The sequence below is a fragment of the Megascapheus bottae genome, chromosome 2 (genome assembly GCF_031878675.1).
Source record: "Megascapheus bottae isolate mThoBot1 chromosome 2, mThoBot2.hap1, whole genome shotgun sequence".
NCBI classification, from domain to species: Eukaryota; Metazoa; Chordata; class Mammalia; order Rodentia; family Geomyidae; genus Megascapheus; species Megascapheus bottae.
Window position 1 is genome coordinate 53,403,585 of NC_143510.1, and position 25,748 is coordinate 53,429,332.

A 25,748-nucleotide genomic window follows, 5' to 3' on the forward strand; every position below is an offset into this window, starting at 1 on the left:
CAAATAGGGACAGTGTGAGATAGAGACAGAATCAGAAAATGACAGTGACAGAAGCAACGGGTTGAGTCATGGGGAATGGGAGAGCCTGGGTGGAGCCGTCTGTTGCCTGCCACCAGCTGCAGGCCCCAGGTGGGGAGCGGTGATTAGCCAGATAACTGTTGGCAGCAGCTTAGCATGTTGGGTATATGGAAAGGAAGGGACTGCAGCCGACAGCTTTGGCCTGGAGGGGTGATGGAGCTCCTGGTCTAGTGGACCCTGCATTCCCCAGCTTACCTCGGCTTGCATGAGCCCTCCAGTCTTGGGCCTTTTTTTCAAGTTAAATCTGCAAAGAATCCCAGTCTCCACCATTGCAGGGAGCCTCACTTCTTCCCTCCAGGGACACGCTTAATGAATCAGCCCATTGGCCACCTGCGACCTGAGCCCTATCCCCGACTCCCGCTCTCCTATCCTCCATCCCAGTCTCTCAAAACCCAGTCAGAGCTCAGCCGGTCAAGGAGCCCAGAGACAATTTCCTTTCTTTTCCCTTATTATCTGTACTAGCTGGCCCCCAGGAGCCTGAGGGACAGAAAAGGGCACGGGGAAGAAGGAACTAAATGCAAGTGGGTGAAGAGACAGGGGAATATGGACCCACCCACACTGATCAGACCGTTCCAATTTTTATTAGTAGACAAACAGACTGAGGCTGAGAGACTCACTGCATTTGAAGGAGAGTTCTGGAAGGGTTAGGGAGCAACAAGGCATTTTTTTCAAGTATTCTTATGTCTCTTTATTTCACCTTACCATCAGCGGGGCTAGACATGAGGGTTCCTCCCCTCCCATCCTAAAGGCAGGCAGAGGGAGTGCAGGCCGGTCCGGGAGAAAAATGCTGCGCCTCTGTGGGGACAGCTCTCAGCTCCTCACTGCACAGTGATCTCCAAGTGACTCCCCTTCTTCTTACAAATTAGCTTTTTCTTCCCACCACCCACAGGACCCTGAATGACCTTGACAGCCACACTTTTGTCCTTGAACTTCACTGAAAACCTAGAGGGAGAACAGATAGAAGGACTGAAGCTGGCATCTGCACCTTCTCACTCCTATTCCCAAATTTCTACAGTGGCTCCCCATACCTCACTGAAACAAGTACATGGTACATCCTTCCCCACACCTTCCCATTCTCCACCCCTCCACACCCGTCAGATGACTCAAGGCCCCAGAGAACTCGGGTGGGGACCAAGAAACACCTCCAAGCCCTGCCCTGACACAGTATGCTTCACTTCCTGATCGCCTGAGTTCCCCGGTCACAATGACCATGAGCCCGGTCATCTGTCCCTCACCACCAGCTCATGGCCTTACTTCTCAGTCACCGTGACAGAAAGCTGCCTCTGTGTGGCATCCAGCACAGCCCGGTACATTTTTGTCAGTAATTCCACCACATGGTCACTGATCAACAGGATGTCTCCCTTGGAGCCCACTGATGTTATCTTAGGAAGCAAAGGAAAACAGTAGGAAAGAGATTCGTGTTTTTCTCCTTAGAAGCACCCAGAGAGACATGAAAGGCCCAGAGTAAGAGGTCTGATCCCAGCTGTTTCAGCCTGCCCCAGCTCTGGGATACCCCATGCCCTTCTCCAGTGGAGACCCCATTGCACCCCATTCGGCTACCTCATTCAGATGCAAGCTAAAGACCCCATCCTGGAGGCTGCTGACTGACACCTCAGCCACACTGTCCAGCCCAATGACATTTTGGGCCTGGAACTTCTTGGTGTCTGTGATAATCACATGTCCCTTGGTCAGAAGAAGAATCCGAGCAGAAGTCTGGGAGAAGAAAGAATGGCGGGAAGAAGAAGAAGAAAGAATGAGGACAGTCAGGGTGAACCCTCACCCATGCATCCTGAATGCACTCGTACACACACACACACACACACACACACACACACACACACACACACACACACGCACACGCACTGCTATCCATCCAGGCCCCAAACCCGTCGTGGGAAGGAGCTAAGCTGTAACCCTTCACCTTGCCGTTGCGGTTGATCTTCTTCACAGTCTCTGCCATCAGAACAGGCCCCTCCTCCCTGCCCTTCAGCTTCTGCAACTTGGGGTTTCCCTGAAGCCCAACGTAGTCACCACGGAATGGAATGGGGACGCTGAGGACATGTAGGAAGTGTGCAGTGAGGGACAAGGCCCTATTCCTCCCATCCCAGGTGTCCATCCTAGTTTCTGCCCCTTCCTGTCTCAGGGAATCACAGTTGCGGGAGCAATAGCAGCCATCCCACCCAGGATGCCCGCCCCCTGAGGGGTCTACAATCCTGCCAGGCAATTTTCTAATGCAGGCACAAGCTGGAGAACTACCGTTTGGTGGAACTGGCTCTGTGGGTAGTAGTCTAGGGGCCTTTACCTCTGGGGATAGGAAGCCTTCTTCCCTTTGAACAGCTCACTGGCACAGAGCTTTTCCCTCAGTGCCTGCACCTGCTTTGGAGACAGCTGATCTCGGAACTTCTTGCACTGTGAGTAACAAAGTACAGGAGCTAAGATCATGGTGGAAGAGGGCAGGATCAGGGAGGGCAATGAAGATAAGAACCAGAGGACAAAGTAGAGTAGAAAGACAGCAACGCACTCAACACTTCAGGAGAGGGCAGGGACCAGCCGGAGGATGAGTGAGTAGGACTGAGAGAACGGAGGGGTACTGTGGAATGAATTGAAACTAGCAACTGCAGGTACCCTGAGGACATATGCCCAGCCCACAGAAGGGTTCACAAGTATTTCCTGAATGTGATGGAACACTGTGAGTGATATAAGCCAGGCACAATAAGGCAAGTATTGTGTAATTTGCACTTAGGGTAGTTGAAATCTAAATTAGTCAAATACATAGACGCAAAAAATAGATCTGTGCTTATGGGGGGGCATGGGAAGTCATGGCAGAGTAGTACATGGAAGTACATTCAGTTTTGAGGTAGAAGAAAATAAAGTACAGAGACGGATAGTGGTGATGGCCATGCAACAACCTGAGAGTACTAAATGCTACTAACTGTACACTTAAAAATGGTTAAGATGGTAAATGCTATGGATAGTTCATCACAGTAAAAGAGAAAAGTAGGGTGGGGGGGAGAAGAAGGAGGAAAGTAAGAGGGAGGGGGAAAGTCAGAAGGGAGGGGAGAGACGTGAGGCCTCACCTTCCACTGGTAGAAGATCTGCTGCAGCTCCCGGTTAGCTGTGTTGAAGTATCTGTAAGGAGCAGCTGGCCACCTGTTGTCCAAGACATTGGTGGATGGCAAATTGTTCCTCAGGCCAAGCAGGAATTTCTGTACCTAGTTGGATGAGGGGGATTGGAAGGGGAATGATGAGAAGACCCATTTCCTGGTAGGCAGACTCACAACCAGATCCTGTCACTACCAAGAGGCAAGGCCACGCTCGTCAGAAAGAAGCCAGGGCAAGGCTAGAGGGATGGAAGGGAGTCACCTCTGGCTCCCTGTCAATGTGCAGTACAGGTCTGAGGCTGGGAAGTAAGACAGGAATGGGAGAGTGAAAGGAGAGGATTGTGTCCAACTAGAGGCCAGCCATGCAGGACAGTGAGGTGGAATGAGCCATTATAAAAGTAAGTCTCATGTCAAGCACTGGTGCTCACGCCTGTAATCCTAGCTACTCAGGAGGCTTAGATCTGAGGATCAAGGTTCAAAGCCAGCCCTGTTAGGAAAGTCGTGAGATTTTTTATCTCCTATTTACCAGCAGAAAATCAGAAATGGATCTGTGACTCAAAGTGGTAGAGCACTTGCCTTGAAAAAAATAGCTCAGGGACAGTACCCAGGCCCTGAATTCAAGCCCCATGATCATCCATCCATCCATCCATACATACATACATACATACACACATACATACATATTAACAAAAGTAAGTTTCAACGAATTGTTCCTGTAGCTTCCTATCCTCTCAGCTCACAAGTACTTATAGGTAGCAGGTACTGTGTTGGCTTCCTTACCAAATCTGCCCACAGGTTACAGGGTTTCCTGAACTCTCTAGACACTAATCACACAGGCTCCATGCCATGTCCTCCACACAGCCCATGCCTGCTCATGCTGTGCCTTAGCACAGCTCCACCAACCCAGACACTGATCATTCTTGAAGTTGCAGCTCAAAGCCTTCTCTGGATGCCTAGGCCAATAAAACAAATATTCCTAAGCTTCTCCCATAATATCCTTTGTTGCCACCAGTGTGGAGTACAGGTCTTCCTTAGGGTTCTCATTTTGTTTGTCTTTTCCTCGATCTACAGAGATCTTCCATCCTTAGGCAACCTTCTTCATGCTGAGGGCAAAGAGTTGCCCAGACCCCTATTAGATGGTATAGTCTTAAGCAGTGGATAAAAGCTCTGGAGGCCAATACTTTATATTCCAGTTCTACCATTTACCAGCTGTGGAAACCTTGGCAAGCTACTTAACCTATAAAATGAGGAAAGCAAAAGGTCTATGCCACAGGGTTATTGATAGACTTAAGAGTTAAACATGCAAAGTCAGATACTGGTGGCTCATGCCTGTAATCTTAGATACACATGAAGCTGAGATCTGAAGATCATGGTTCAAAGTCAGCCTGGGCAGGAAAGTCATTGAGACTTGTTTCTTCAGTACCCTACTAAAAAGCCAAAGTGGAACCGTGGCTCAACTGGTAGAGCTCTAGCCTTGAACAAAAGCTCAGAGATAGTGTCCAAAAAAAGAAAAGCGGGCCAGGAGCATAGCCCAGTGGTACAGTGCTCGCCTAGCTTGCATGAAGCCCTGGGTTTGATTCCTCGGTACCACATACACAGAAAAAGTTGGAAGTGGTGCTGTGGTTCAAGTGGCAGAGTGCTAGCCTTGAACAAAATGTGTCCAAGGACGGTGCTCAGGCCCTGACCTGAGTTCAAGCGCCAGGACTGGCCCCCAAAAAAGCATTAAGCATGTAAACAGCTTAGGACACAGAAAGTTTTGAAAAATAATTGCCCTAGCCTTAGATATAGTCAAGGTTTTGGCAGAAGTACTAGTCAGAAGTACTGGAGGAAGAAATCTGTGCCCAGCCTGCTGCATGTTCCTGTGAGGATCCTGGGTTGACATTCAGCATCTCCTTGATAAAATTCAGGTGCTTGTCAGGAGACAAGCACAAAATCAGATTAGAGGTCTTAGGTATGTAGCAAGAGAGCATGTATTCTGCAATTACAGACACAGCGGAGCCAGTGGGACAGGAGGCCACTAAGAGGAGGTTTTGATGGAAGAAACTTGCCTTGGGGAATGGAGGCATAAACTGGGGAGCAATGAGGTCCCCCATTCATCAACCCAGCTGCAAGACCAAGTATTCATTCATTCATTCGTCAGAAAGACCAAATATTTCTAATGACCACTAAGGATTCCAGTGAAAGTGTCTCAGGATGTACTGAACTCATAAACTGACACGTTGAGCTGAAATCCCTTTATACAACTGCTTTAAGAAACTTTAAAAAAAATTCAGGGCTGGGCCAGGAGTATGCCTAAAGATAGAATGCACGAAGCTCTGGGTTTGATTCCTTGGTACCATACACACAGAAGTGTATGGTGGCAGAGTGCTAGCTTTGAGCAAAATGTGTCCCAGGACAGTGCCCAGGCCCTGAGTTCAAGCCCCAGGACTGGCAAAACAAAAACAAAGAATTGCAGGGCTCTGGTGGCTCACATCTGTAATCCTAGCTACTCAGGAAGCTGAGATCTGAGGATCACAGTTCAAAGTCGGCCAGGACAGAGAAGTCCTTCAGTTCACACACACACACACACACACACACACACACACACACACACACACACACACATACACACACCAGGAGAGAAGCTGTGGCTTAAGTGATAGAGTGCTTAAGTAATAAAAGCTCAGGGATAGTGCACAGGCCCTGAGTTCAAGCCCCAGAACCAACTGAAAAAAAAAAAAAAGAAAAAGAAAAAGAACATGGATTCTTCATGGTGGCCCACGTATATGGTGGGTCCTCTTTGAAATGCCATCAGCAGCAGTTAGTTATAGCTTATTGCAGTCCTCTGACCAGACCTCTGCTCCCCACTCTGTTCCCTTGCCTTTCCTAAGGCCTCAGTGGAGCTGTGCCTCAGGAAGCAGCATTTCTGGTTGATAGATGTCTCCAGAAATCACCCTTCTCTAACTCTCTTTTCCTCCGCTGAAAGCTGCCCCTAGTCTGAATGTGCAGGCCCAGCCTTAGCTTCTTCCTTTCCACTTTAAGCCCTCTAGAATCAGGAGAAGTGTGGCGTGATTTACCTTCTCTTTTGGCCTGCTGTGGGTTCAGAGGGAATAGAGGGAAGATATGATTCTTCCACACTCATCCCAACGTGGATCTTGGAGGGTTAGACAGTTATCCCTCTGCATGTGGTTGTTAAGTGCCCAGCCTCAGACTCTCCTCCAGCCTATCTGCCCATGGCCAAGATGGTGGCTATGCCGACTCCCTCCTGCTGAAGGATGCCACTAGCAGTATCCACTCAAGTCAAAATGCTTTCTCTGTCTGCCCTGGGCCCCAGGAACACTAGGGTATGCTCTGCTCCCCCAAACTGCTGCATCACATCCTCTTCTCCTAGGCTTGGAGAAATTCTTGGGGGAGAGTTTCAAGTTACCACTTCCGCTCCCAAACCAACCTCCTCAATCTCTCCATTTTCCATCCTAACCTCAGTACTTACCATACTCTTGTAGATGAAATTTGCCAAGGTGTGGGCAGCTCCTGACCGGAAATATTTTCGATAATTCTTACGGGCCTGGTAGGAACAAAAAGAAAAGACAAATTCTAGATGAGGTTCTGCTACTTCTTCAACCATACCTAGGACTGAGACTGGGAAGGTGGATGTGAAGTCAGACAAGACAGCAAAGGAGGGCAGCAACAGCAGAGGCACATTCACCGCCTGTGCACATGTTCAAGTCTTCTCAACCCACACCCCCACACAGGCCATCCTCAAGGAAGGGTGTTGGCAGGTCTTAGCACCCACCACTAGTAGCAAGCACAACCCATGAGGGGTCATATGTGGACAGGAAACCCTTCTGCCATTCCCCATTACCTTCCACCCTCTCACGAAAGCTTGGATCAGCAATGCTGAGGCTTTCATCTTCTCATAGTGTTTCTTTTGCTGTAGGAAAAGAAAAACCCATATCCTAAACCACTTCTTTCACTGTAATAAGCTTGAACAGAATGGGACTTGGGGTGCAACTGTACCCTGTTGCCCCGAAACCAAGCAGAGATGAGAATCTGACTCTTCCGCATCAGCTGGTAATGGGTCCGACAGCTCCAGCCTCGGTAAATCTTCTGGATGAGAGTGGCCAGTTGCTGGAGTCTCCGGTGCCTCTCCTCCTCCAGGTAGAAAAGCTGTGGCGGGAGGAAGTGTGGGGAGGAGCAGCTAGTTTTCCTCCTCCCGTAGTCCACAGACTGCAGGTTCACCAGCCAGCATCTTAGATGATGTCCTCTGCCCAAAGAAGGCAGACTGGAAACAAGCCTTCAGTTCTCAGGGACAGAAATTTCCCATCCATTTTCTAGTCCAGATTATGAGGGATCTCTTTTCCTCCAGCCTCTGCCTCATGTGGGCTCTGGATTCCTCCCATCCCCACACATGTGCTCTCCCCAACTCACAGTCTTGGGACTTCTGATGAAGAGCTTTGTCTTCCCATAGGCCAGCTCCTCTGAAGACAAGCTCAGTTCCTGCAGGACCTTCTCGACACCCTCCCTACAAGCAGATGGGAGAAAGCTGCTGACAAGAATCTTCTTCCACATTTCCCCTATGGCCTTCCAGCCCTGGAAACACAATTCTGTTCCCTAGGTGTCTATCCATTGGCTTCAGCCCATGGAGTCTTACCTGTCACCCCCATTCCAGTGAGGCCAGGTGCTCCGGCTCAGCAGTCGGTACCTTTCCAGGAAGGGCTTGTAGGCCTGGCGGTAGACATAGCCAGCTCGGCGCACCCGAACATTCTCCAGCAGCCCCAGGTACCGTGTCTGGACTGCTACCAGCTCTGAAGAAAACTGACCTCGCTGTTGATTCTCATTGGGCTTTATGCACCTAGGCAGAGGGTGGGGAGAAGCGTTCAGGAGTGGTTACCTTGCTGGCAGACCTTATACTAATCTCCACACCCCAATCTGCACACCGTTGTTCCCTTACTAGAAATTTTCAGTCAAAGCAGAATCTCACCTCTTGGCCTTCCCAATTCTATTTACTACCCTAATGCTTCTTCTCCCAGCCTTAAGTATGGGCCTCCAGTACCCTGTTCCAGAGTTACTCCTCTGGACATGTTCTACAGTGCATAGACCTTACACATGCCATCAGACATGAAGCATGTTCCCTGGGTGCCCTGCTTGTCACCTGATATAGTTCGGGTTCTTGGAATACAAGTTCTTCATGAGTATGGCCACAGAACTCTTGAACTGGGCCCCAGCAGTTTGGGGGCGTTTGAGAGATGCTTCCTTGGGATTGCCCTCAGGGAACAAGGAATGAAGGAGAGGGTGTCGAGCCTTCCACATGACCTGGGACAGGTCTCGGAAGAGCAGGTCGTTGTTCTTGTCAATGAAGCCATTCACATTGTATGTCACCTGTGGAGGAACATCTGTGGGTTTGGAGACCCCGTGATCCTGTTCCACATGCATTCTAAAGTTGCATTCTAAAGTTCCACATGCATTCCCAGTTGCATTCTAAAGTAACCTCAGTCTCACCTCCCCCACCGCCCTCAGTTTATGTCCTGGCCCTAGTCTTTGCCCGGAACCCTGCTAGATTACCTTGCCTGCATAATGGCGGATCCGGAAGCAGCTGAGGCCCATGGTGTGGTCGTACTGGTGCTGGGCATTCTGGGTAACTTTGCTCTCATAGTGACTATGCTTGGAGAAGAGCTGGTTCAGCTTTGCTAGGAAAGTGGAGTCACTGACCACCCCAGGCCGCAGGCACTCTTCATCCAGCATAGCCAACATGCCTCGCTGATTCTAGGCCCAGAGAACAAGATGAGTGCCACATACGACTGGTCTTTCAAGATGTTCACATTCTCACTGCTGCTTCAGCAACCCGCTCTCGCCCTTTGCCCTCCTTTACCATCCTTATCAAGTGGGGCAGAGAGGAGAGAGACAGAGGATGTTTGGGTAGTCTGGAAAGGGAGATTCCCAGAGGTGAGAGAAAGATCACTCACATGCTCAATGAGGTTACAGATGATGCCATTATCAAAATAGTCCACCTTTGTCCATGCTATGCCCTGGTAAGGGGAGACATCAGTTGTGAGGGCTGATCCAAGTCAAGTCTCCAAAGACTTCATCAGACCCAGCCTTCCTTTGAGCCACTCTTACTACAAAGAACCACCAGAAAATCCCATAGTTCAGATGGTCCTTGTTTGGGTTCTATGAACAACCCATCCCTCCCAAATTGGTAGAAAATTTGTGAAATGGGCAAACAGACATATGTGGGGTAACTAGCTAATTTGATGTGCCTCCAGAGCTCTACACCAGTGATTCTCAAGCTTAAGAGTGCATGACAAGGCATTCACTCTAACCCACATTGCTGGGGCTCCTCTTCCCTGCTTGTCCTGCTGGTTGTCTTCCTTCCCAACTCAGTCTCCAAATTCAGCAGGTCTATGATGGTACTGGGGGAAATTACATTTGTCACATGTTCTCAAATGGTGTTGACATTACTGGCACAGGGCCACATTTTAAGAACCATTGATTCACATCATAGTTTGGAATTATAAGAAAAAAAAAAGCATTAATGCACCTTCTATCTGGCAAATATCATGTAACCCTTTTACCAATTACAATTAAAAAAAAAAAGCTTTGTACAAGTTGGGTTCCCTGGTGGCTCACACCTGTAATCCTAGCTACTCAGGAGGCTGAGATCTGAGGATCATACTTCAAAGCCAGCCCAGGCGTGGAAGTCTATGAGATTCTTATCTCCAATTAACCGCCAGAAAACCAGAAGTGGCCCTGTGGCTCAAGTGGTAGAGTGGTATCCTTGAACTGAAGAGCTCAGGGACAGCACCTAGGACCAGAGTTCAAGCCCCATGACTGACCAAAATAAATAAATAAATAAACAAATAAAACTTTGTACAAAAGCTGAAGACCCAGCGACAATTGCTCTTTGCTCTGAGAACTTGCTGAACACAAGGTCACAGGCAGGATAGCTTCTCATCCCTTCCAGAGTTTCAGATGGCCCAGGCTGGGCTATTCCCAAATGTGACTGGGATGTATAAGCTTTGCTTTTCTTTCTCCTTCACCGACCCTTAAAGAAAATATAGTTTCCCTTCCATTTCATCCCCATAATATATCTTCCCTAACCAGTTAAATAAATTATGATATCTTACAATCCTATGTAGCTATGAAAAGGATCTTTACGGGCTGGGAGTTTGGCCTAGTGGTTAAAGTGCTTGCCTAGCATGCATGAAGACCCGGGTTCGATTCCTTGGTACCACATACATAGAAAAAAGCCGGAAGTGGTGCTGAGGTTCAAGTGGTAGAGCTCTAGCCTTGAGAAAGTCCAAGGACAGTGCTCAGGCCCTGAGCCCAAACCCAGGACTGGCAAAAAAAAAAAAAAGGATCTTTACATACTGATATGTGATATGGGAGAGCGCTTATTAAGTGATGATAGATAACCAGGAACTTTATAGAAAAATGTATTTGCGGGCCGGGAGTTTGGCCTAGTGGTAGAGTGCTTGCCTAGCATGCACAAAGACCCAGATTTGATTCCTTGGTACCACATACTTAGAAAAAGCCAGAAGTGGTGCTGAGGCTCAAGTGGTAGAGTTCTATCCTTGAAAGAAAAAAATCCAAGGACAGTGCTCAGGCCCTGAGCTTATGCCCAGGACTGGCAAAAAAAAAAAAAAGAAAAATGTATTTGCACATTTGCTTGTGTACATGCAAGAGACCATGGGAAGAAGGCCCATCCTAGTTGCTTTGGAAGGGGAGGGGAACTGGGAGGCCGAAGACAAAGGTAGGAAGGAGATCTCAATCCATGTACTTCCGTAAGTTCTCTGAATTCTTGAAACATGGAAATGTATTATCTACTTGAGAATCTAAATTGTGAAAATAGGGTGGCCATATTGCCATAACAGATTCTTGAGAGTTCACGAGAGAACATCCCTGGAAGGGTTTTAATGAGTAAGACTCTCTGGCACTAACACTTCCAGTTGGATTAGCTTAATCAGTGAGCTTTTCTAAGTAACACCTAGCCATAGACAACTGGGGTTTGCATGGTAATCAGGGAAAGAAGGTGGAAATTTGGAGCCATGGGGCATTTCCAGTGAGGAAATCTGGGTTCAGGGTGCTATAAAAGGGGATGGCAACATCAGCCAGCACCCAGAAGAGACAAATGATTCTGAGATATGGGAGAAGAGCACAGAGATGTGGTAGGGTGCCAAGCCCAGAAGAAATGTCCCTTCTAAATTTGGCTCACAGTCTGCTGTAGGACAAGTACAGCTGTCACTTCACTCTCGTCAGGACTCTCCTCACACACACCCTTCCATCAATCTGTCATCTGCTTGGCCTGGCCTAAAGTGGGAGGCTGGGACACAGGATGGGAAGCAGAATGTCCCGGCTACTTTGTAATGCAGAATGCTCAGCTGTTGGAGAGAAACTTTGTCCTTTGTGTTCCATCTGGGGTCAGTTTAGGGAAGTTGTGGTGTACGTCTGGGGAACTTTAAAAAGGCATGGTTTACCTCTCGCTTGTATTCCTCTTGCTCTTCTTTTAGGGTTAGTTCTATGAATACCTGCTGCAACTTCTCATTGCAGTAGTTGATCACAAACTGCTCAAAGCTGTTATCCTGAGGATTAAAGAGAGAGACCAACTCACCTAAAGCCCCCCCCCCCAATACACACAGCCCCTCTCTTACTTCCACCTGTGAGCCTGTATCCTCTGAATCTAGGGAAGCAGGCTGGTAAGTTTGGCAAGACTCTCTTACCTCCAAGATTTCAAAGCCATAGATATCAAGGACTCCCATAACCTTCTTTTTCTCTCCAGTGTCCACCTAAGGAAGATGGAAGGATAAGTCTTAGACCAGGCTCCCAGCAAGGCCTTTCTTAGGGAGATGCTGTGGGAAGAGGCCACACAAAGCTAAAGTGAGCTTGACAGAGCTGGAAGAAGCCATGGTGTCTGCTCTTCTTCCTTTTCCAGAACAGGCAGCATGGAAGAAGGAGGAAAGGAGAGATGCAGATAGATTCCAGGATGGTGTTCCCATGGTATAAGGTTAGAAAACATTGAAATTCTCTCAGTATAATAACCACCTGATAGCCAGGCACAGTGGCTCATGTCTGTAATTCTAGCCACGCAGGAGATCGAGATCTGAGGACTGAAGTTTAAAGACAGCTTGGGCAAGAAAGTTCATGAGACCTATCTCCAGTAAACCAGCAAAAGCAGGAAATGGAGCTGTGGCTCAAGTAGGAGAGTGCCAGCCTTGATTGAAAAGACCAAGAGATAGCATGAAGCTCAGAGTTCAAATTACGGTACCCAGGGGAGGGTGGGGGTGAAGAAAAGATTACAACCATTCCTAATACTTGTAGCATTAAAAAAAAAATCCCACCAGGCACTGGTGCTTCATGCCTGTAATCCTTGCTACTCAAGAGACTGAGATCTGAGGATCGTGGTTCAATGCCAGCCCAGGCCCAGAAGTCTATGAGACTCTTATCTCCAATTTACCACTAGAAAACTGTAAGTGACAGTGTGGCTCAAGTGGTAGAGTGCTAGCCTGGAACCAAAGAGCTCAGGGACAATACCCAAGCCCAGAGTTTAAGCTTGTTATGACTTTATAAGGTATTAATTCCCATTTTACAGATGAAAAGAAAAGGCATTTATCTTATCCTAGATTCAGACCCTAATCTTTTTTTTGCATTTTTTTATTGTAATTAGTAAAAGGGTTACATGATATTTGCCAGATAGAAGGTGCATTAATTCACATACATTGATACCCTTTCACATGTCTTGGTACCCATTTCCCTCCCACCCCCACACCCCCCATCAGACCCTAATCTTATCTGGAAAACTTTCAGTTTTCAGTGATACCTTCTAACTAGGTGCCACTTTCATGTAGATATGGCTTATTAGCAGCTTTATTGGAACTAGGGATATGTCTCAGTTGCACACTATATGCTTTAAATGCATGAGGCCCTGGAGTTAGATTCCACAAGATGTAAATAAATAAATAACAGTTTTATTGAATATAACTTATATAACAGGTATAATTCAGTGGATTTTTGTTTGTTTATTTTTAGTTATTCCAATTTATATAAAGAGAGGAAGGAGGGGGAGAATGCAGTCATAATACTCAATGCATACCCTATAAAGCTAGAAAAACTTGACAGGAGTGCAAGAAGAGATGGGGGAGAATAATGAAGGGATGACACTGACCCAGAAGTTTATATATGGGGAAGGGAGTTTGACCTAGTGGTAGAGTGCTTGCTTAGCATGCACAAAGACCCAGGTTCAATTTCTCAGTACCACGTACATAGAAAAGCCGGAAGTGGTACTGTGGCTCAAGCGGCAGAGCCCTAGCCTTGGCGAAAAAGCCCAAGGACAGTGCTCAGGCCTTGAGTTCAAGCCCCGTGACTGGCAAAAAATGCTTCAGGGGACCACTCACCTTGATGCTTTCATTGATTCGATTCACTATCCAGTTGAAGAGGCGGTTATAGATATTCTTGGCAAGAGCATCCCGTGCATACTGAGCCTGGGTGAGGGCCACAGTTGGAGGATGAGGGAGATGTGTTAGTTACTCTGACAGACACAAAACAGACAAGATCGCCCCTTCAGGAGGTCTCTTACCTGGATGACATTCAATGCGGTGATCACCTTTTCTTTGGCTGTTTCCATGGTCCTTGAGCACAAGGCTCTCTCTAATTCCTCAGAATTCAAACCCATCAACTCCCCAATCTCTTGAATACCTGGGGTGATGAGGAAATATAACAATGGCTCAAGATAGGGCCTTATTTTGGTAGGAGAGAAAGGCTGATAATGAGCTGCTCCGGTCCTGTGGGGGAAGTCACTACAGTAGACTAGTGCTACATTGACCGCCCTGGAGGAACACGGGCTGAAAGTGTGTTGGAGAGGAGGTAGTATGCACCGTCTAATGTCAGAATCTCCTGATAAGGGTGTTTCTCCCCCGCCTCAAAAGAGTCAACTGAGATGCTGAGCAGTCCCAGACCCTACTTCCATCAAATTTGAAAACCTTGGGCTGGGAATATGGCTTAGTGGTAGAGTGCTTGCCCAGCATGCATAAAGTCCTGGGTTCAATTCCTCAGTACCACATAAACAGAAAAAGCCAGAAATGGTTCTGTGGCTCAAGTGGTAGAATGCTAGCCTTGAGGAAAAGAAACTCAGAGACAGTGCCCAGGCCCTGAGTTCAAGTCCCAGGACTGGCAAAAAAAAAAAAAATTGAAAACCTCATCCCCAAACCCAAAATGCTTCACATGGAATGCTTCTCAAGTGAAGACCTGAGGAGCAGGCCACATGAGAACAATGTGAGAGTGAGGCTGGTTACACTGGAGATGGCACAAGAAGTCAAAATAGGAGACTCAGGGTGGAGCTTCAGCAGTGTGTCACAGACCTCTCCCGTCACGGATGCCACTTGCTGGTATCCCATTTGCTTGGAACTCATTAATCATCTCCACATTCCCCAGCTTCAGCACCAGAGCAGTCACTTCCAACACTTGTCGAATTTCCTCCTCTGAGAACCCAATCACGGTCATTGCATTCTTAGTGAAGAAAGCAAATATCAAGATGAGCTGGTGGTACCAGTCCAATGATGAAAGCCAGAGTTTGGACTTGGGAAATACCCTTAGAACACAAGCCTTCCCTGCACTGAGCACCCACCTGAACAATCCTGAAGTTGCAGCCATCATCCATACCATCTATTCTGGACACCTTAGAGTTCAGATAGGTATAGAAACTTATGTCCTGCTTGAGCTTCAGGGCCTCTGGGAAGGTCAAAGTGGAGGAAGATGGTTAGTACTTGCTCCCCTGTCCCCCAGCCATCACACTTCAATACTCTTACCCTGTGTGTCTTCATTCTTTTATTCAAAGGAACCATTTTGGGATTAGTTCCTTCCCCTAATTTAAAGTAGTTTTTAGGGTTTGGGTACTCACACTTGTTATGGGTTTCTCCACAACAGCTATGAAAGAATAGCCTTACTGAACCCCTTCAGGGTCCAATTGGAGAAAAGAGAGAACCCCTAGGTTCTAAAAAATGGAAATGGTTAAAAACCTCTTCATCCTGCTCAGGTCTCAGTGATTCCAGGAGGACAAAAATGTAGAAAGAAAGGTAAATACCAATCTCCCACCCATCTCAGCCTCAGCTCCTTACTCACTGCCAACCTAGGTTGATTTATTGTTTTTTCATCAGGTGCCAACAAAGTAAGAAGTAGCTTGTTTCCTGGTCCTGACACCTCTTGTGGAATGCTTCCTCTGAAGGAACTAAATCAATGGGCTTGTATTCCCCTGTGTAGTAAGTCTCTATCCTAGCCCCTATCCTATGAGCTAGGGTTTGGTTTTTCTGTCTCTCCCATAAACGAGCAAGTTGTATGTTGGAACTATGTTTCTCATCTCCATATTCCTGGCTACAAGCAGGTTCTTATATTTTAATAAATGTTCAGATGTGTTTATTTACGAGCGCTACCTTTAGCCAGTCTAGCTTCCAATCTGGCCTGGCCTCTTCTCCCGAATAAGATATGGGTCTCTAAATCTTCTGCTCATTTGCCACCTGCAAGGCCTACTGGCACTAATCATACTTGCATTGAAATGCCAGCCCTGAAGTCTGAATTCCATACCTTACTCAACTCTGTACCAACAGAGTAGCATAATGATTGGTCAGAGTAGATGTTCAAGAGATGCATATGAATGAATGAGAGTTATCCAAGAAGAGAAAGCCAGGGACATAGTCCTCAGCGAGGCAGATACAGGTCCAGGATAGTTTCAACTAGAATTCTTAGGAAGTTCATTAACACTTTTATAACATCCTGTCTGCTTCTTTGCTGAACTCTCAATATAGCCACTTAAACTGGAAGTAGGAAGGAAGATAGATGATTGATCTCATCATATTTGAAATCAACAGACAAAAGAGAAATCCAGACAGGACAGGGACAGAAGAGCAGTGATGAGACAAAAAAGGCATAGCCACAGCCACAGCTGTGGTTAAGGATATAATCCTAGAAACTCAGGAGGATGAGAGCTTAGAATGGAGATTTGAAGTTAGCCTGGGCAGGAAAAATCCACGAGATGCTTATCTCCAATTCACCATCCAAAAAGTCAGGAGTGGAGCTGTGACTCAAGGAGTAGAAAGCTAACCTGAGTAAAAAAGCGAAGGAACAGTGCCCATGCCCTGAGTTCAAGGCTCAGTACAAGCACAAAACAAACAAACTAAATAAAACAAGAAAGGTATGTTCCTGGATGTTAGTCCCATCAGAGGACAAGAACAGAATAGATGAGAGATTTGTTCCAAGGATGGGTGGTGAGGTCCTGATGGGAAATATAAGCACAAAGAAGTCTGGGTGACCCCAAGGAAAGAGGTCTTCAGGGGCTCAGAGTGGTCTGGGTTTCTGTGGGTGAAATGGAGTTTGGGGATACTTTGTCATATGTCCAGGGGAGGCACGTACTCAGCAACTGTGCGTCTGCTCCAGCCAACAGCTGATAGAAGATGTGGAAGTTCCTTTCTCCTGGGAGCTGCTTTACTACTCGGGATTTCTCAAGCAGATCTGACAGAGAAGGAGAAAATAACTTCCCTGGGACATGATGCAAATCCTTTACTTCTATCTCTGCCCTGGTGTTTCCAGTATGGAACACACACACACACACACACACACACACACACACACACACACACACACACACACACACACACACTAGATGAGCCAAAAGGGACATCATGAATCAGGTAAGAAGAAGCAAAAGTTGGTGAGCCATGTGCAGGAGTCACGTACAATTTGTGATGACGCCTCCGAGGGGGGATCCCTTGAAGTCAAACTCGATATCCATATATTTTCCCTTCAGAGAGACCAGAGAAGGGATTTACTTCCTCCTTTTCTCATCCCCCTGTCTGAAGTGATTGGTGCTACGCCCTATCTCCCCTGACTCCACCCCAGTCCCCATCCCTCCCCTCTGGGCTGGGTTGTGTTCACTCACAAATCGAGAAGAGTTGTTATTGCGGATGGTCTTGGCATTGCCAAAAGCTGCAGAGATGAGGAAGGGGATGTGAGGTGGCTGAGGAGATGGTGAGACTCGGGGGTGGGGGGGAGCTCTCCAGGAGGGATGTCCTTCCAGTCCTCACACCAACCTCATGTGATGCAGGCTGAATGGGAGCAGTGATTTTGGAGGAGAGTCTAGCACTGAGAGGCTCTGGGAACCAGGGGCAGGAAGTGTGGAGAGGGCAGAGGGCAGAATGCTCACCCTCTAGCACAGGGTTTGATTGGAGCAGCTGTTCCTTCACCAAATTCACCTGTTCCCCTTTCCCACAGACAGCAGCCACGTAGGACATCACCAGCTTGCTAGCCTCTGTGCACAAGAAACTCAAGGGATTGCCAATCAAGCCTGACAACCATCCACCTCCCTCCTCCAGTCCCTGTACCCCAGCAGCTCAGCCCACACCCTCAGGACTCAGAAAAACTAAGGGAGGAAGTGCTGGTGCTTGGGACAAGGGTTTAGGCCTGGTTTGGAACAGATACAAGCCGGTGGTTTCCAGAAGTGACTTCATGGCTGCCCCAGTCAGGTGCCTCACCAGTCTTGCCAGAGCCACTCTCGCCTGTGATGAGGAGACACTGGTCTCGATCCTGATCCCTCAGTGACTGGTATGCCATATTTGCCAAGGCATAGCTTGAAAGGAGGAAGTGACTAATGTGAGCCAGTCCCAAGTACCACCTTTCACTCCACCCTCAGTACTAGGTACATCTACCCTCCACATGTGGGCAGACTAGGCCTCTTGAGGGGCCTTCAGAGGGTCAGGGAATTGGGGGGGGGGGTGCCACAGCTGGAGAGCTCTTTAGGGAAAGGGATAAGGGAAACAGGAGTCCTTCATTGTTACAAAGCTGGGACCTTCTCGGCCTTCCCTGGGTTTCTCTACTCACATATGAGGTTTCAGTTCATAGAAGGTATAGTCCTGGTATTTGGCAATGAATTCTGGCCCATAGATGGGTAGCTGTTGATAGGGGTTCACTGAGATGATCACGTTCCCAATGTAGGTCTGGAATAGGGAAAAGGGCGAAGGAAACGAGAGAAGTAGAGATGAATGGTGAGGAGAGAGATGTGAACTTCTAGCATCCCCAGAGCCAGCTAACTCATACCACACTCACATAAATTTCCTTGTGTTCATAGCGAAGCTGAAGATTCTTAAGCAGAGATTTCTCCTCCAAAGGTTCCAGGAGCACAAGGTCTTCCATCCCCACTGAATCCTCTAGGAGTGCCATGGCCAGAGGAGCTGGAGTTCCTAGGAAAGAAAAGAAGAAGACTGCTGATGTGTTCTCTGCACAATCGAGGGAGGATGGGGGCAGAAAGACCTAGGGGAACGCCCTACCGACAAGAGCCTCTGGACCAGCCAGGCCAATGGGGAGATGAGGAGACTTCTGCTCCCTAGCATGGGATGGAATGGGACAGGACCATCTGCCTTCACCTATCCGGGGAAGGACTGCACCAGTAGGCAGCAGGGAAATGGGCTGGAAGGAGAGTGAGCTTGGGAGGGATGTGTGAGCCACACTTTAGGCAGCAGCCAGGTATTGAAAGATTCCTTCCTCCTGTTCAGAGGCTCTGGCCAGCTTCCAGACTCCCTGAATGAGCTCATGCTCCTGTTCAGCCCTTCACCTCTTACAGCCTCTATTTCACTCCCCGAATCCCTACTCCCCCATACCCACGTCAGGAGCTCTTTCAGAGGTCTTTTCTTCCTCTGAGTTCCAGCTTTGTTTTTTCTTTATTATTAATAATATTATTTTTATGAAGTAGTTATACAAAGTGGTTACAATTGCACAAATCAGATTATGAGTACAACACTTCCTGTCAATGTCACACCTTCTTTTCTCCCTCATTTCCCCCTCCTATCCTTATTCTTAAGTTACATGGTTCATTTGCAAGTTTCTTTTTTTTTTTAAATGGAGACTGATGGGCCAGGAGTTTAGCCTAGTGGTAGAGTGCTTGCCTAGCATTCACGAAGACAGGGGTTCAATTCCACGGTACCACATCCATAGAAAAAGCCAGAAATGGCGTTGTGGCTCAAGTGGCAGAGTGCTAGCCTTGAGCAAAAAAGCCCAGTGCTCAGGCCCTGAGTTCAAGCCCCAGGACTGGCAAAAAAAAAATGGAGACTGAACAAGGCAATGAATTTGAAAACAGAAGCAACAGTGATCCATAAAAGATTAGAACAGCCAGGCACTAATGGCTCATACTTGTGATCCTCGCTACTCAGAGGTTGAGATCTGAGGATCACAGTTCACAGCCAACCCAAGGCAGGAAAGTCTGTGAGACTCTTGTCTCCAGTTAACCATCTAAAAACTGGAAGTTGAGCTGTGGCTCAAAGTAGTAGAGCACTAGCCTTGAGCAAAAGAGCTCAGGGACAGCACCCAGGCCCTGAGTTCACAATGATTCAAAAAAAAAAAAAAAAGATTAGAACTGGAATGTGTGGAGAATTAGAAGCCTCTTTCATCAGTAGAGTTACACAAAAAACGTATGAACTATATGAGACTTGAACTCTAGGCCTGGGTGCTGCCCCTGGGCAGCCTTGAGTGCCCCTTTGGCTCAAGGCTAGCACTCTGCCATTTGTGTCACAGCACCACTTCTGGTTTCCTGGTGTTTAATTGGAGATAAGAGTGCCATGGGCTTTCCTGACCAGGCTGGCTTCAAAGTGAGATCCTGAGATCTCAGCCTCCGGAGTAGCTAGGATTATAGGCATGGGCCACCAGCACCAGGTTTATATGATATACCTTAATACAATACATTTTATACTTAGTTTTCAATCTTCTGAGATCTTTTTTTTTTTTTTTGCCAGTCCTGGGCTTGAGCTCAGGGCCTGAGCACCGTCCTTGGACTTTCTCAAGGCTAGAGCTCTACCACTTGAGCCTGAGCACCACTTCTGGCTTTTTGCTATGTATGTGGGGTACCAAGGAATCGAACCCAGGTCTTCATGCATGCTAGGCAAGCACTCTACCACTAGGCCAAACTCCCGGCCCCTTTTTTTTTTTTTTTGCCAGTCCTGGGCTTAGGGCTCAGGGCCTGAGCACTGTCTTTGGACTTTCTCAAGGCTAGAGCTCTATCACTTGAGCCTCAGCACCACTTCTGGTTTTTTGCTATGTATGTGGGATACCAAGGAATCGAACCCGGGTCTTCATGCATGCTAGGCAAGCACTCTACCACTAGGCCAAACTCCTGGTCCCTCTTATGAGATCTTAAAGGCTGCTTCACAGGTATTTCAAGAGTCTTATAACAGTGGTACAAAAGCAAAAAAATAGAAAAAAAAATTCCTCTTGCACCTGGAAGGCCATCTCTTTCTCAAGCTTGACCCAGTGGGAGAGGAGAGAGCAGAAAGAGAAGTTAAAGGGGCTGTGAATATGATATATATATATTCATATATATATATAAATATAGAACAATGAAGTTTATTTAAATTGTAAAAAGTAGGGTGCTGGTGAGAAAGAATAGAGGAGGTGAATTTAATCAAAGAACATTATATACATGTGTGGAACTCATAGCAAACTCCTCTGTGCTATACATGCATGCTAATAAAAACACTTTTTGAAAAAGGAAATGAAAGTGTGGTTTGTTTGCCCAACTGTCAGGGCCTCTGGATGCTAGCCATCTCTGCCCTTGTTTTTCTACCTCCACGTCTTACACCGATTCCCATAAGCTTCAGTCATGGACTTTGCCCAGAGGTACACACCCAGGTTTTTAGTGGTTGGGGGAATGGGTCTGAAGGAGAGCTGCAGGAGGGCATGAAAGGCTGGGTCCCACGCAGGACACACATGGCAAGTGTTCCCTCAGCAGGAAGTCCAGCCCCCCTGTCTTTCTAGTGGATCTGAGTAAGCAGGGTGGCTGGGTTTCAGGGCAGCCTTAGTACAATGGTCAATGCCACTCCCAAGCAGGAATAAAAGAGGCTCACATTCTCTCTCTCCTCCATCTTTAAACCTCTGTGGGGGAGGGGAGGGGAGGAAACAGAAATGGAAGATGAGACAAGAAGGTGGGCACAGGTTGCTTACCTCCCTTAGCCTCCTTTGCCCAAGCTCCAATGACTTTATGCAAGGAAGCAATGAGAATATTGATAATGACAATCTCTAGAAACCATGCAGCAACTAGTCAGGGCTATAACCCTGTGCAAATACGAATTCGTTTGATGCTTACAGTATTCCCATGAAATAGCTACTACTATTCTCTCCCATTTTCCAGAATTATTTTTTAATGGCCAAGTCTGTGAAGCAGCTTGACAAGGAAGGGAGAGAAGCCGAAGGGGTCTGGGAGAAGGCATGTTCTTTGGAGTTTGGATTCCAGAGGAAGGGGAATGGAATTAGTTGGAAGAGGAGAACTGGAAATAGAAACAGACCCCTACATGGAACACCCTAAAATATGAAAGAGTAGTGATAGGTCAAAGCAGGACTTACCAAACACTGGATGTACCTTCAGCGTCCCTTGGAGAATGGGAGATGAAATTCCAATTCCACAGGAAGGGGACACCAAGATGAAGGGTCTTAGTTAACAGGCGCTGTCCATGGTATTGGGAAAGCCAGGAAAGAGGCCGCCCTCCTCTTGCCAGTGTCCACTCCTCTGACCCTCCTCTGTGCTGCCTCCTCCAGCCCAGGCTGCCTGTGCCAGTCAGGCCAGGAGACCAGAGAGATGGCTGCTCAGCACAAAGTCCAGGGTTCCTGCCGAGGGTGTGGCTCACTTAACCCTTCACACATCTGAGACGCTCAGTCTCCCTCCAGGTATGACCAAGGGTATTCGGCGGGCTCTTAATTGTTCCAAAAATTTGGATATGAGAGCAAGAGGAATGGAATTTATCACCAAGGAAGAGATTTTTCTAAGGTCAGGAATTCTGCCAAGGAGGAAGACGGTCTAAGGTGTCTTTCTAGGAAAGAGAGCACCTCACTCAGATCCACCTTTCCTAGCTTACTGGGCATCTGAGGGTATTGAGATTACTTGGAGAGCTAAGCAAAACTTCCAAATCCTGTCCGCTGCTCTTCCCCTGTCAATCAGTGCTCATCACAAGGACTCAACGACTAGACTTGTTGGTGACAATACCTCACATTTGTATGGGTGTCCCAGTTTCTTTGAGCTTCTACCTGTACCGTCTCATGAGTGGCCCCTCTCTATGAGCAAGTAATGCATACACTCCAGCTAGAGGGAAAATTAGAGGCAAACATCGGGTCAGCTGTTACAGATGTTACATGTCCTTATTTCCGTGGTCAGCATGTCAGAACTAGGAACAGAATATAGCTTCCTGACCCTAAGTCTGCCATAGATTGTAGCCCAAGTCTGAGATTTCTAATTTGAGCCCTTCAGTATTAGGATACTGAATAAGAACCTGAGATTCTGTTTGCTAGGCATTAGCCCAGCAGAGGAAAAAAGCTCTCTTTTATAAGACAAATAGCTTATGAAATCCATTTTCTCTAACACCCCTCATCAAGACAGGAAAATTCCTGAACAGCGGGTCCCTTCTGCCCACCATCCTCTCTCCCAGTCATGCACAAAGAGCAAATTAGGTAATTTACCGACACTTAACTAAGATAGAGATTCGATTTTCCAGCTCTCAGCCGCTGCTGCTTAGTTCAAGGTCCATGCTCTATTGCTCTCACACAAGTACTCGGCATAAACCTGGTCCATCAGCAATTCCATTATCAACCTGCCCTTACATAATTTATTATATGTATTTGAAGGGAGGAAAGCAAGGAAAAGAGAAAGAGAAAGCTGAGTGCAAGTGACATCAAAACATAATGTCATACATTTGGTGGTGTGGCTCTAGTGGTAGAGCACTGGCCATGACCAAAAGAAATCCCAGCAAGCCGGGTGCCAGTGGCTCACACCTGTAATCCTGGCTATTCAGGAAGCTGAGATTTAAGGATCGTGGTTCAAAGCCAGCGCAGACCAAAAACTCTGTGGGACTCTTTATTTCCAATAAACTACTTAGAAAAAGCCAGAAGTGGGGCTGGGACTGGGGCCTAGTGGTAGAGTGCTTGCCTAGCACGCATGGAGACCTGGGTTCAATTCCTTGGTACCACATACACAGAAAAAGCCAGAAGTGGTGCTGTGGCTCAAAGGGGTAGAGCTCTAGCCTTGAGAAAGCCAGGGAAGTGGTTCTGTGGCTCAAGGGGTAGGGTGGTAGCCTTGAGCTGAAGAGCTCAGGGACAGCGCCCAGGTCCAGAGTTCAAGTCCCACAACTGACAAAAAAAGCATCTAACCATGGGCCAGGAGTTTGGCCTGGTGGTAGAGTGCTTTCCTAGAAAGCCAAGGACAGGCTCTAAGTTCAAGCCCCAGACTGGCAAAAAAAAAAAAAAAATCCAGAAGTGGCACTGTGGTTCAAATGTTAGCTCAGCTAGGATTAATTAGGAGTCAGGCACAGTGCCCTGGCCCTAAATTCAAGACCCAGGACCAGCAAAAAGAAAAAGGAAAAAAGAAATCCCAGCAAAAGCACAAGGATCTGAGTTCAACATTGTCTCAGATGCAGAGTGGAGGAAATAGGCCTAAAATGAGAAAAGTAAACTTACCTGTGGTCATACCACAGCAAATATGGCAGAAACTAGATCTCATGTCCTCTTGTCCAGGAATCTATAGCCACTTAAGCTTTATCTCTGCCTACCAATTCATTCGTGGGATTGCTTCCTATTCACTCATAGAAGGCCCAAAGCCAGCTGGGTGCGGTGGCTCATGCTTATAATCCTAACTACTCAGGATACTGAGATCTGAGCCAGCCTAGGCACTAAAGTCATGAGACTCTTATCTCCAATTAACCACCAGAAAACTGGAAGTGGCACTATAGTTCAAGAGGTAGGGCAGTAGCCTTGAGCCGAATAGCTCAGGGACTAGACCCAGGCCCAGAGTTCAAGTCCCACAACCGGGGGAAAAAAAAGAAGTCTCTAAACCAAAATGGTAACCTTAGGCCATAAAACAAGCCCCTGAATATCACAGCTCTAGCTACAAATTGTAGCAGTCTGCTTCAGGGCTCAGAGTGGGTTCCCATCCACTTCTGAGTGTGAATTTGAGTGCTGAAACTAGCGGAAGTCCTAGGGGAAAAAATTGAATGAGTGTGTTTTTCCAAATTAACAATGTATGAAATGCATATCCAAGTCAACTGGGATTTCAACTTGTGTCAAAGCCTCTCTGAGACTAGAGGCACGGCTCAGCTGTAGAGCATCTGCACAGCAAGCTCCCAGTCCAGAGTTCAAACCTCAGTACCACGTGACAAAAAAAAAATCTTTAGGTAGGGAGGAGGAGGCACGAGGGGAGGGGGGGGCACGGCATTGCAATATGCTTTCCACATAAAACTAGAGTAATTGGAGCTTATTAACTTATTCCTCTACTGACCAACTTCTGAATCACCTTTTTGGTCCCCAATTAAAATGTCTAGTTCAGGGCTGAGGGAGTAGTCAGTGGTAGTGTGTTTGTCCTACCATGTGCAAGGCCCTGGTGTGATCCCCAAAATCAGGGGTGTCAGGGAGAGGCTTAGTCCACACAGTGAGGATAGGGAACTCTAGGATGAGGAAAATGTTTATCAAAATTGTTGCAGTGTGGGAATAGGGGGGAGGGAAATGGGGACCAAGATATGTGAAAGGGTATCAATGTATGGGAATTAATGCACCATCTATCTGGCAAATATCATGTAACCCTTCTATTAATTACAATAAAAATATATGAAAAAATTGTTGCAGTGGTTTTATAACTGGCTTTACTTGCTAAAATTCAGCATAACTGCAAACTTAAATTGGTTAAATTCTATTATATAAACTACACTTCAATACTTCTGCATGGCACCTTCATGTTCCTCCCCTAAAAGTAATCTCCTTTGGTTTCACTGTATGTGAATGCCTAGAGTTGTTAGAAGCTACATTTTAACAAATTCCCCAGATAATTCCTGTGTCTGTTAAAATGAGGGAGTGGCTTTACACATTCTAATTTTTTTCTATCCTAAAATCCTGCTATGTGGCACATCTAATACTTTCTATGTATGTTAATGTTATGCTAATACAATGTTATTTTATTAATTCTTAAAGATTTTTAAAAATTTAATTTTATTGCCAAAATGATGTACATTTCTTGTCAAACATTGTTACCCATCCCATGTTTTCATTTTGTTTTGTTTTGGGGGGTCATGGGGCTTGAACTCAACCTGGGCGCTGTCCCCGTTCCCGTTTTCTAGAGGTTAATTGTAGATAGATATGAGGCTCAGGTCTTTTTGTGCCCAGGCTGGCTTTGAACCTTGATCCTCAGATCTCAACTTCCTGAGTAGCTAGGATTACAGGCGTGAGCCACTGTTCATGGCTCCATTCCATGTTTTTCTCCCATTTTCCTTCCCCTGTCCACCCTGAGCTGTAAAGTTCATTTCCAACATATCAGCTTGTATCACTGTTGCATTGCCCATTATCCTTTGTCTCACCATTTTGTTGTTTCTTTTCCCTTTCCTAAGTCAGATAAACTATATACAATATACCAGGTATCAAAATTAAATACAGTGAGGACAGGGGATAAAACATAGTAGGAAAAAAATGACAGAAAAAAGAAATAACTTCACATAGCACATTAAAAACAACAACAACAAAGAAAAATCTCTTGTTTCCAAATCTTGGAGTTCATTTTTTTTTTTTTTTTGCCAGTTTCGGCTTGAGCTCAGGGCC

General features: G+C 46.8%; 1 protein-coding gene across 1 annotated transcript; it reads right to left on the bottom strand.

Moving 5' to 3' along the window:
* Positions 1–796: 796 nt before the first annotated feature.
* Myo1a (myosin IA) lies at positions 797–18,365 on the bottom strand. Its single transcript, XM_090356775.1, has 27 exons — positions 18,243–18,365; positions 18,018–18,133; positions 17,672–17,766; positions 17,344–17,448; positions 17,080–17,126; positions 16,878–16,941; positions 16,554–16,652; positions 14,776–14,879; positions 14,510–14,657; positions 13,729–13,847; positions 13,547–13,633; positions 11,876–11,941; positions 11,633–11,737; positions 9,122–9,184; positions 8,721–8,921; positions 8,311–8,537; positions 7,810–8,010; positions 7,587–7,680; positions 7,176–7,325; positions 7,021–7,089; positions 6,649–6,723; positions 3,156–3,290; positions 2,381–2,487; positions 2,000–2,129; positions 1,639–1,791; positions 1,333–1,460; positions 797–1,020 (listed from the first exon to the last, which is right to left on the bottom strand). The coding sequence occupies exons 1-27, from the start codon at positions 18,354–18,356 to the stop codon at positions 897–899; spliced, it is 3,126 nt and encodes a 1,041-aa protein (XP_090212901.1). The 5' UTR covers positions 18,357–18,365; the 3' UTR covers positions 797–896.
* Positions 18,366–25,748: the final 7,383 nt, after the last annotated feature.

Bases quoted from the DNA above. Each gene is read 5' to 3' on its own strand.
- Myo1a (XM_090356775.1), bottom strand. From the start codon at position 18,356: ATGGCACTCCTAGAGGATTCAGTGGGGATGGAAGACCTTGTGCTCCTG. The intron at 17,127-17,343 runs GTGAGCATTCTG...TCATCTCTGCAG, and splicing joins ATCAAACCCTGTGCTAGAGG to CTTTTGGCAATGCCAAGACC. The intron at 14,880-16,553 runs GTACGTGCCTCC...TGACCTTCCCAG, and splicing joins AGCAGACGCACAGTTGCTGA to AGGCCCTGAAGCTCAAGCAG.